Genomic DNA, 12,047 nt, shown 5'->3' on the forward strand with positions numbered 1-12,047 from the left:
ATGATAACTTTGGAGTACTTTGAGAGTGACTTATTTAAGGTATCGTGTATATGCGTGCTCAAAATTGGAAACAAAAGTGCTTTCTTCTAGCAGGATAAATCTTCACTGACTTTGATTCATGACATGGACAGCTCACAAGCTACTATGTAAGCAACTATAATTAACCCCCACGGACGGGGGGCTAAGCAAACTTTGAACTCGATCTGATTACCCAACATCTGCTGCAGATATGTAGTGGGTTATCATTTCAACTTCGAATTCACACGCTATGGTAAATTGGCTGTATGCCCACGACCAATCCGAAATTTCATTTTAAGTCTTATGTAAAACAATGTCGTATGTCATCGTTAGCTCTAAATATTTCTCTTATTATTTCTTTCACCTTTGCAGGAACAAGGATATTCTCTCAAAGAACAAGGAACCCCAAGATTTCCCGAAATAAAATACTTGTTAAGTCATTACTCCTCGTTTGATCTCCCTACCCATGATTTGAAACTGACCGTGGCAGCCACTTACAGATAGAAATTGACAATTTTTTTTCTCCGAGCATAAAATAAAATATCTGTATGCGTGGCTGGTATAAAATTTTAACGTTTTAGTTCTAGCTACTCATTCTCAAGCAGCCATTTTCGTTATTACCGGGCGCTTATCAGTGGATATGAAGTCTAAAGAAAGCTAAATAACTTATAACTACACAAACATTCTTGTAAGTTCAAAGTAACCATATACAATTATAAGAGATGGCGGCAATCTTGAATAATAGGTACACAATGCGTGTATGTGTCTATTGTTGAGGTCACATCGTGTGGAAGTGATATTTCGTCGAGAATTTCGCAGGAATTTTTAATATTTAATTTTAGATGGTTCGCACCTTCGACGAAATTCACCAACTTTATAATTTATTTCCCTCGCCCTTGCTGCTGTTTCTCTAAGGAGCGTCTACGTTAATCAAACGTTTCAATATCACACATACCTACACTGAGTTTCTTCAAATGAAGATTTCGTCAACTCAGTGAACTATGTATTCTATATACAAGGCTAAAAGGTTAAAAAAAATTAAAATGTTTAAACCAAACGTTTTCGGCTGTTTGCCATCATCAGGGTTAAAAAGGCGACCGTCCACACATACATATATATCTCATGTAATTCCCGATGGGAAAAGTTTGGAGACATAAGAAATAACTTGTTTGTTCAAACTGGGGCGGAATTGCTGGATCATTAGTCCCTCGACGATCCTACGCTTGTGGAATGTTTGTGCTGAAACACAATTACTCAGACGCTCTCTATTTTTCCATTCATTTTATTTCCCATCCGGTGTACAAAGCAATTAGGTTGTTTATTATTATTGTTGAAACTGTATTCATGAGAAGATAGAGCAAGTACCTCCATGGTGACGGGGTTCCTGGAAGTGGAAAAGAGTCAAAGATGGCAAAAATTTTTTATGCGACTAGTCTCCTTTTTTAGGTTGAGATATCAACGAAATATATATCAATTTCAAAAAAGTGAGGTGACCGTTGCACGGTGTTGCCATCTCCCACCGACATTTTCACCTCCATAGTGTTTCGAAGTGTCCGATGTTTCTTTACGCGTGTTCTAGATTGCCCACGTTCGATTTTATTATCTCGAGGCTTCATCATTGTTGAAATTATCAAAAGCTAATAAAACAAGAACAACAACAAACAAAAACAAACGCCGACCGGCAAATAAAGGAGGCTTTGCGTCACTAGTTAACACTTTTGTTTTGTTTTCATTTTCTTTTTATAATTCATACAGAGAGTTTTTCTTCTTTTGCAATTAAACCTTGTAAAAAGCAAAAAATCTCCACAAAGCAAGGAAAGCAACCGAGACAAAATGAAACAAAATAAAAAATAAAAAAAAGGCATACATGTCTCTCATCCAATCTAACCTGCATGCATATGATCAACTTTTCAGCGCAGCCATGAATTAGTTTTGAAAAATCCTCCACACTCTATATAGTTAGATGACTTTAACCTTTATAAACAGTACTTAAACGACAGAAAAAGCCTCTTATTGAGCAAAGCCGACTTGCAAAAACATTATCTGTTTTGGGCTCATATGAAATACTCACCAAAATGTAAAGATGTTTTAACCAGCATGTGGTGGAAAGGTTGTTTTCTCCGCTTTGTAATTAAGATCAAGGCTTTTTACTGAAGATGATGGGCAAATTTTGCTGTCGACGGTACTGCCAGAAGAGAGTGAACCCTTCTCGTAACTAGACGGGTCGCCATTTGTGCGTTTCATCGCAAAAATCTGTCAAATAATCAAATAAGTTACCTAAATTAGCCTGAACCTGTTTATATTTATGGTAACTCTCTACAAGGCAATTTGAAGTTCTGAGCTATTTTGACCCAGTCAGAGCAAGTTTTCTTCGAAACCTGAGGAGGTGCTTTGCCTCTCGTGGAAAACTAATTTTGCCTGAAATTAGAGTTGCTTAACCGCGGTGATGGTGATAATTCATCATCATGCAGTGCAAGAAAAGTACTTAATTTTATACACCCTGCATATACTTCGAATTCTTCATTCTTGTCAGATCTCTGAGACTTAGTGTGTAACGCCAACGCATAATACTTGCTAGACTCTGTTGCTATCCTCGACACTCACAGAAAGCGACATTGGAATAATTTCACAAAAAGTAGACTTGGTGAAAAGTCCCAACTGGTTTAAAACGGTAGCGTATGACCTCCTGAAGGTAAAGAACGTGCCACGCTCCGTCTCCGGACTTTTCTGTTGACGGTACAGTGTACCTTAACATGCCGCTCGAAATGAGATTATTTAACCATTTGAAGTGTATCCAATCCCTCCATAATATAAATTCACTATAATTGGAAACTTTTTTTTACAATTTTGGTTTTGCCTCCTGCCTTCGATTGCGAAAACTAGGTAGCTCCTTGTAGTTACCTTTGGAACAAAGATCAGGCACTGAGTGATGGTGGTACAGAAAAGGCACAGCAGAGTGCTTAACAAGTACACTGCATCGCTGTGACTCCCCAGTAGGTTCAGTATAGGAATGATTATGACACAAGGAATGAACACATTGTACACAGCAAAGCCGATCTGCTTGGAATCGTTTAGCGCTGGCATATGGACTTTGCGAGTTTCCCATGCCAGGTAGGTGCAGAATAGCAGAAGGAAGCCTTTGTAACCATATAGCAAACCTGTCCATAAGTTTTCATGTTTTGAAGTGCAGAAGGTCTGGTATGGGTAAATGGCAATGTCACCGTCTTGGTCAATCTGAAATATTTGATAATTACGCCCATTACGTATGTCATCTGTGATACTTCTATTTGCTATAATTATATTACTCTGAATGAAGCAAAATTACGAACTCCTTCAAAAGGTAAAGTATTGGCTTAAACTGGACTACTAGTTGTCTCTATTCCACATGGACAAGAAGAACAAAGCAGATGTATTGCATTGTACATATGTAAAAAGGATTTATGGAAAACGTATTAAAATCATCTTGAAACATCAGAATTAATTATTCAGGTAACAACCTTTTACTTTGGGCGCAATGTCAATGCTTTAAATGTATGGAGCATTCAATTATACTTTTAAGTTTTGCTCAAACTTGAATTCAATGACGTGAAAAAAGTGTCCCATTAAAATAAAAAAAGACTCATAATGAAGTCGTACGGAAAGAAATAGAAGAGGCTTACCCTCCTTGGGAAGGTCTTAGAAGTGGTATATATGGGGTCCAGTATTTGCCAGGTGGAAAGGACGCAGGCGTCAATCATCAGGAGAAGAATTACCACAATGATTAGCTGGTAGTCTTGGATCACCTAAAGCAGGGGATTGAATAAATCATAAATGTTGCTCAAAATAAGCCGTGCTCTCCTATGAAATTCGTATTATTTTTAACCTGGGCTGATTGCATTCATCTTTAAGGTACATTTATCTTAGGCTTATGCTCATCAGAATTATGGAGGCAAGGAAATGATATTTTAAACCCCCCCTCCCCCCACATAGAATTCGGAAGGATACCTGGTTTTGTAATCATCGTCATCGTCATTCATTATATATTTTTCATCCGGAAGAGGCTAAATGCACTCCAAGATGACCCCTCCGCTTCTTAGCTTAAAAATTTCTTAATCGTGGTCGTCTCGTGACTTTGAGAGAAAAATAAATGATCCGATTGATTGATATTCAATAACTTACCGTTTTTTTAAGTTTGTTCATAAAAATGCGATGAACCCTCCATGTCTTAGAGAATAAGGCACCGAAAGCCATGGTAAAACCAAATGATGCCGTCCATGCACTGGTCTACATAATTTGAAAGAGTAAATAGGTAATAAATAACTCATTTGAACGAGAACTGCCCAATGCTCCACAAAAACCTACACCCTCACTCTTTACTTGGTATTTCGAAATCTTTAAACTACTGTTTTCCTTATTTTCTAGTTTTGGCTTTGCATGCAGACCACTTCAAAACTGTGTAGCTTTCTGTCTCAATAACGTTACACTTGTGAATTCTTCCTTCATCCACGAAATTTCCAAATATCTTAACGATTGTCCAAAGTAGTCCGGTATTGCATTGTTTTTGCTTTACTCATCCCGGTTTCCCATTGGTCCAAAAAAGTTTGTACCACATCATTAACCAATCACACGATTGTGATTTAGGCATTCGCCTTTACCGTGCATTAGACTGTTAATGTACTTCTACTCATTCCTCACTTCCCTTTAGTTCAATTTGCAACGTCATACCTGACACACTTTCTCGTGGGTCTTCTTTGAGACAATTTCAGCGTCAATGCCGAAAAGGATTCCAGAAATGTAGATCAAAACACATCCCAGAATAATAATGTTATTCATATTCGGGCTGGACATTCGAATATACCTGGAGGCAGAGATAAGCATTTAATAACTGATTATGAACGATTGTTACGGTGTTTTATGTTTGTCTAAATATATGATTAAAGTAAGGTTGATTTAAGAGAATTCCCGATCTCCCAGGCGACTTCAGAAAAATCCAATAGCCAGTTTTAAACTGAGAATGAGAGCAAAGTAGTGGTAAGAATTTTCTCAACAATTTTTAAACCCTTGCAAATGTCCCTGAACAGACCTACTCACTCAATAAACCTAGCAATGTGCAATAATCACCGAAACAAGGAGAACAAAGATGTTACTTTCTCCATCCTATCACTGAGGACTAAATTTACCTTCCTTCTTATCGTGATTTGCAAAATGCAGAACCGTGAATATTTAAGTCTCTTGCCGTTGGTGTTGCAGTTAGTACTATTTCAGTCTTTCAACCAGAGATAATTCAACGAAACCTTATTCTTTTTATAAAATTTGGTTTTCTAGTTCTCAAAAGACATAAAAAATTAGACATTGGCTGAGCTAGGATTTGTCCTGGCCACTTGAGTTATGACAGTTTTAGGTGGAGGCAAAAATTTATTTCCCACGACATCTACACTGTGAATAACCGCTAAATAAATACTTTTTATTTTCCTTCCGAAATCTTTTAAGCCCACACAACCAGGAAAAGGCTTCTATTCTTAAGACCTATATATGAATATATCTGATGGAAGTGACGGGCCTGGATTAGAAGCCTTCCTTTCTGCGCCAGATTTCATTTCACCTGGTCTCCTTCTGTATTCTGATGCTCTCTTGACACATTTAGTTTAGCTGGTTAGTTTATATCATTTGGCAGAGCCAAGAGGGCCTATCAGTGGATTAATTCAATTTTGTGAATAAGTTTTTCTCTGAACTATTAAATTTAGAGAGATAACGTAGCATAAGTGAATAAATAAGAAAATAGTGCAATGGAGAGTTTCTACCTGACATTTCGATACTTAAAGTTGAAAAAGAAGAGCCCTGCCGCAAAGAGGATCCCGAGCACGCACAATCCATCCATGGTAAATACCATACTCTTGGGAAGGTACCGTGGCTCAAGGATTTTTTTGATCGTGCAGGCTGGAACCTTTTTATCTGGTTAACATAAATATGCGAAAAACGCAATTCTCATTCAGTTTCCCTGTGATATTATTTCTATTATACGCAATCATAAACTCTTTGTTGCATAATTATTTGCTCAATTGAGGAGTTCTAAAAAGTTTTTGACCACGCTTTTTGTTTTATAAAAGAAGATTGTATCGTTGAAATTTGCTCAAGAGTTTTTTGTTAAAAGAAATCTACCAAAGTCTAGAAGACATCTGAGCAGTACCTTCCCACTGCGCTGTTTGGCTCTTATCGACTACGATAACTTTCCTTTTCATATCATAAGTTCCAATTCGTTTCATTTCGCCACCTGTAGAGAGGAATAATACGGTAATTAAAAAAAAGCATCATTTCGTTTTGTTATCAACATCATTAAAGGAGTACATACGTTGACGCTGATCAATGTTAAGCAAGCTTAGCCTGTCAGAGTTCTTGTAGAATTGTACCAAGCCCTGAAGAGTGAAAAAAAATAGAGAAATTACGCTTTACATTCTTCAGAAAGAAAAGAATGACCACAAAGTATCATGACCGAGATTTGTGATGAATTCCTGGAATAGTAAACAGGATACTTGTTACTGTATATGCTGTCATCTATCGCAGTAACGGAGGTCAGTTTTTCTCCTAACGGCAAAACCCATGTATTTCCACGAAGAACATAAAAGGCAATGGAGCGAAATTCGACTCGAAGAGTGAAGCCAACCTCTCTATAGAATGCCTTGGAAGAACACTTTTTGCATTCTTTGAGATAAGATCGGAAACTTCAAAGCAGTCAGCTGCTCTGCCAACTAAGATAAAGAAAACTTGTTGGGGAACTAAGACATATTCGGAGTTCAATGACAAGCCAATTGCACATGACTAGAAAAGGAAATGAACAACTACCTCTCCTTCTCATCATGGAAGTCAGTTATCGAGAGTGCCGGAAGGAAAAAAGTAATAAGAGTCCATTATGAGGACTAGAACCTCCAACCTGCTCGGACAGTTTATTAATTGGTCAAAAATAACATAGCGGTCCATAAATAATTTCATGCAGAGCTTATGATAAGAATCCTTACTAATACTGATATAATTAACAAGGTCAAAACGCGTATATGCGTGTCGATTGTCAGTTGCGCTCCGTTCAATTTTTTTCGTTTTTTGTTGCATGGATCGTTAAAGAAACAATTACTTATGCGTTTATGTTGTATCGCCTTTGTTTTCTAATGATAACTATACCTAACAAAGGAGTTTGACCTTCAAGAAAACAAAATGCTGGGAATCACAATGATACATATAATAGGGCACTTACAGACATTCCCTGAAATGATACCCCTTTTGCAACCTTCATGAATGTCTTCCTCATAGCAGTATTATTATAGTCAAAGTCTTCCAATGACATGTTTCTGGTTTCGTTTTGCTGTTGAAGTGCTGAGATAGACTTGTGCAAAGTAAGGGCTATAGTCCACACAGCGTCATAAGCAAAGGCGGCGCGACGGCTGGGCTCTTTGTAAGGAGTCTTGGACAGCTCTGCCTTGTACTCAGCTCTGAGTTCTTCTATGGTCTTCAGATAAAGATGCATGAATAAAACGTGAAATAAGTTTATTTGTTACTCAGTCAAACATGCAGATTCTTAATGTAATCAACTGATCAAATTTATTTGATACAGCTTCATAGAAGGCTCTTCCATCAAAAATTATGCGAAAAGGTTCGCAGAGGTGATAAAATATAAGCTTGGAATCACATAGTTCTCGTGAATTGTTGAAACCAAATTTTATCTTTGAAATCGGAACCTTGGCTACCATTGGAATTATCAAACGCGTCTAAATTGACAAATTAAGAAGAATTGTATTAATTAATCTAGTAGTAAGCAGTAAATTGCTTATGCACAATTCGTTAGCATGCATTCATAGCATAATTCTATAGTTTAGTAAAGAAAAACACAAATTACAACTCATAGAATTCTGACGTTCGAGAAGTTTGAGTTTGGTAGAGGTAGCCAAACGAGCTATTTCAACTCCTAAATTGCCTTTGTTGGACATTATAGATCTAAATTTCAGACCGCATTGATTAAAAACGAAATATTTCCTGTATGAGTCTGTCTTTTCTACCCGTGAACTGTGATAGTAGATATATCGTACCTTTCTGGCAATCGTATCCTGATTATCTTTTCCAATCATCAACGCCTCGGTACTAAGGTAGTTCCCGAGTGCCTTGCAAAGTTCCTCTTTGGTGCAATTCACATCATTGTAGCCCCACCATTGTTCTCTGTACCCACCCGCCATCAGAATCCAGACGACTTTAGGACCATAAAACCCCTTCTGAAAAGCCTAAAATTTTTTGAATATAATTGAAATTACCTCCAGACAATAACTTCATGTTTTCCTCGAGCGAGTGTTAGACATGAGTTTGCTGTGGTTACTTCTTGAGTATCAGAGACTGCCGGCGGTGAAATAGCTATTTTATTGAAAAACCAACGACTACGTATACAGATAAAATATGTTGTAAGAGGTTAACATCAACCCTATGATAATAAATGGGTGATTTTTGCTCCATCCGTAGTGAAATACGTCTTTTAAGATGCATGGCTAAGCCAATCAAAACTATCATTTTGCAAATTGCGAAGTCACAAGGGTTTTTAATATGTGTTGTTGTCATATGCAGCCGCTGGCGATTAGTGTCGCGCACATAAAACCAAAATCAAGGAAAACTTGTTAGATGAATTTTGCATGAGGTAAAGTTTCTAAGTTTAAAAAAAAGCTTAAACCTTTGCTCTATAAAGCATTTTATTGTGACCAGAATGAACTTCCTATTTATTGCCTCTCTAAATTCATTATTTCTTGATTTTCAAGCTCTGATACGTTAACAAAGCTACCCTACTTACCGTGCAAATAACTTTTCTTGCGGCTTTCTCTGAAAACATGCCAAAAATTATTCGCAAGTCGTTTTTCTACGATAAAAAGGGGAACTAAAGAGTTAGTTAGTGAGGAAAAAAGTTCTCAAACACCCACTGCTGATGGCGCCGACAAAAAACACTGTTAACGTTTCTTCATCGTCTTGGAATTTAACAATTCAGGTATGAAATATCGAATGGTAATTCCATACGCCTATAACATACTTTTGCTGTGTGTGTTAGAAGACGCTTTTGTACAAAAATCTCGGCATGAACAGTATCACCAACAGGATATCTCCTTTAGCAGACTCAAACATTACTGATGCAGGGAATTTGGTAATAATCAAGAAAGTCGGCAAGGGCTCAAGCCTGAAAGTCATCAAATTTCAAGATAAGGTAGGGTTTTGAATTTGTGCTCAACTAACACAGGCCATCGCGGCTTAACTGATACAGGCCGCGTTATAGTTACTGTTATCAAACCTGTATGTTTTCAATCTGCAACTCAGCGTTGCCGGTGAAAGTCTGATAACTGGCCAACTGTATCCCAGCCTTTTTCAACCTTTTGACCAAATCGTTGGAAAGTCCTTGGTAAGTGTCCATATTCTCTCGCAGTATGGCCACTCTTCTCCATTTGAAATGTTTCACGATCGCCACTCTTCCCTGGTTTTGAAAATGCTCCGGTGGTATGGTGCGCATGAACGTTGGAAAGATCTTCGCGCATGATAGAGCCGGGTTTGCTCCCGCCATAGCCACCTTGTAGTAGCATAAAATATTGATGAATATTAACATTTATCGCTAATTGGCTGAGTGATTGGTTGTCTTTTGTGCTAGATGAGTTTACTGTAATTTCTAGTTCTGGGATTACCGCAATTTCATTGCCAGTGAAATGTGTTGTCTTGGAACAAAGCAACAAATACCGAAAAGAAGAGTCCAGCATCACGAGAGCAGTTTCACAAAACTATACGGATAAACTGGAGAAAGCAAAGATTTCAATTTGTGAGATACTTTGCTCCAATGAATAATGACTTTGATCGAGAATTTTTGACCCAATGGAAAACTGGAAGTTGCAAATATGTATTATTTTAAATTTAAGTATTTTCGAAGATCTGATATAGTTAGCACTCACTTGAACCAAGTTGTAGAAAGGAGTAGCCTTGGCAAACGGTTCTGCTGATTTGGAACAACCAGGTCCTAAGATCATGATTTTCTTCTTCTCCTCTCGAATGAACTCAGTGAACGCGTGGATTGCATCGGAGTCTTGACACTGATGAGATCCAGACACAATAAGATGTTTGACAAATAAGAAACATAACATTATGGTACTTAGTTCATAAGTTGCCTGAGGATGTGATAAGAGGTCATTTGCTTTCCAAATATTTTTAAACCGAGATGCTTTTAAAATTTTGCTTTTTAATTTACTTTCTAATTTACATGAACAATTTGGAATATAACTATAAAATCTTACTCTGCAACAAGGCTGCGACTTGACATGTCTTACTATTGGCATGGTAACCTATCACCATTATCTCTTCATTAACTTTTGTCGAGAAAGTAATACCGTTTCCTTCAAGTTAAAGTGCTTTAACTGCAGCGAGAATCCTTAAGATTGATCGTGTTTCCTACCTTGACGTCTTTGACTTCCATTTGCAGTTCATAGTTCACCAGTGTTTTGGGACATTCATTCACATGTTTTATTGCCATGCGCACTATTGGGATCATACTTGCAGAGTTTTCATCTCCAAGCTTTGTGTCGATGTCAAACACTCCGCCGATGACCAGCGGAATTTTTTTAGAAGATGCATGTGTGAAACATATGAGCGGTATAAGAGCAGCGAGGAATTTAAGACTCATTCTGGAAATCAGAAAAACAAGGAAACTGAAAGAAAGTAATAGCCTAATTTCAGGAATAACTGAATGCAAATGGTAATTGTTTCATTTGTATGTAAATTGCTGAGCATACGACAGGTGAAAAGGGGCTCAAGAAATAAGCTCTTTTCTTCTCTTCTGCCGCTTGCTTGGTCTAAAAGAAAATTGTCACTAATTTTCGTGAGTTTTTCCATGCAGGTAGTGTGTTTTCATTTGGTGATTTTTACTTTTTTCACTCTATAACGTTACATATTTAATGAAGAGTTAATTTCACTGTGCGAAAAAAAATTGGGGATTCGTCGGCTTGAATGCTTTCAAGAGAGTCGAGTTCATCAATTGTTAATGAAATTTTTCTATGGTCTTTTACTTTGAATGGAAATACGTATGACACAATCAATATGCGCATAATGACTTCCATATACGTCTTCCATTAGTAGCATTGTTATTATTATTTCTTAGGTGCTGAAAGGGTATCACGTCGGTTGAAGGATTTGCGAAATAAGAGCAATTTGGTGGTGAATTCTGTAGAAATCGCTTCACATCTAAAAAGATGAAAAAACTTGCCGACCTCCCTTAATCTTTCAGAATTCAAAGTGGTGCATCAGAGTATATTGGACATTGTTTTCGCAAATGAGTTCCTAGTGCTTTCCGCGCACTAGTTTGCCACATTGAAGTTGTACAGAAATTGCTTAATAATCACCGTTTACTGAGCAAAAAAAGAATTGAATTTTTGAGATAGTTTTTACCAAAGCAGTTTGTATCAATAAACAAAGACAAATTCTTTAAATGGGAAAAGAATCGAAACGCTATGGAATAAGAGAACGCCAGGTAAAGATTTTCCAACTTTCAGAGCTGAAACCCTCCCATGACTTTCATTGTGAAACGATCGATTTTACCTTATTACAAGTGCACTCATCACCATGAATAACCAACACCTTTTCAACGATTTTCTCCCCTAATAAGTTATTTAAAGAGTTTGTGAGACTTTTGGATATTTAGTCGATCAATTAAAATTGCAACTGAAACAGTTTATATTAAACTTCCTCGCGTAGACGTGAACGTTTAATCTTCCCAAACCTTGGCCTTACCGTTAATTTAAAGTGATTCCTCAGAAAAAAAAAATATATCGAACAATTTCTTTTAGACTTACCTTAAATACTCTCTAGCAATGTCTGTTTCGAAAAATACAATACAGAAGCTAGATCATCATGCTGGTTTAAGAGATATGACGAGTCAAACTTACCCCTCTTATGTCTGCACTGGCTCTTATAACACTCGTCATTTCATCGGTTCACTGACTACGTTTTGCTGCAGCTGGAAGCATGGGCTTTTAAAGTAACACTCGAAAAAAACTTGA

General features: G+C 37.2%; 1 protein-coding gene across 1 annotated transcript; it reads right to left on the minus strand.

Annotated features, from left to right (window-relative positions):
• Window positions 1-1,292: 1,292 nt before the first annotated feature.
• LOC131799076 (gamma-aminobutyric acid type B receptor subunit 2) lies at window positions 1,293-10,582 on the minus strand. Its single transcript, XM_059116749.2, has 15 exons — window positions 10,448-10,582; window positions 9,951-10,088; window positions 9,305-9,577; window positions 8,816-8,881; window positions 8,073-8,261; window positions 7,244-7,495; window positions 6,347-6,410; window positions 6,185-6,268; window positions 5,799-5,949; window positions 4,723-4,855; window positions 4,177-4,281; window positions 3,678-3,800; window positions 2,920-3,252; window positions 2,090-2,271; window positions 1,293-1,402 (listed from the first exon to the last, which is right to left on the minus strand). Exons 1-14 carry the CDS (start codon window positions 10,541-10,543, stop codon window positions 2,107-2,109), a joined length of 2,172 nt encoding a protein of 723 aa, XP_058972732.2. The 5' UTR covers window positions 10,544-10,582; the 3' UTR covers window positions 1,293-1,402; window positions 2,090-2,106.
• Between the last annotated feature and the right edge of the window lie 1,465 nt (window positions 10,583-12,047).

This window comes from Pocillopora verrucosa, chromosome 1 (assembly GCF_036669915.1).
Source record: "Pocillopora verrucosa isolate sample1 chromosome 1, ASM3666991v2, whole genome shotgun sequence".
In the NCBI taxonomy this organism is placed as follows: domain Eukaryota; kingdom Metazoa; phylum Cnidaria; class Anthozoa; order Scleractinia; family Pocilloporidae; genus Pocillopora; species Pocillopora verrucosa.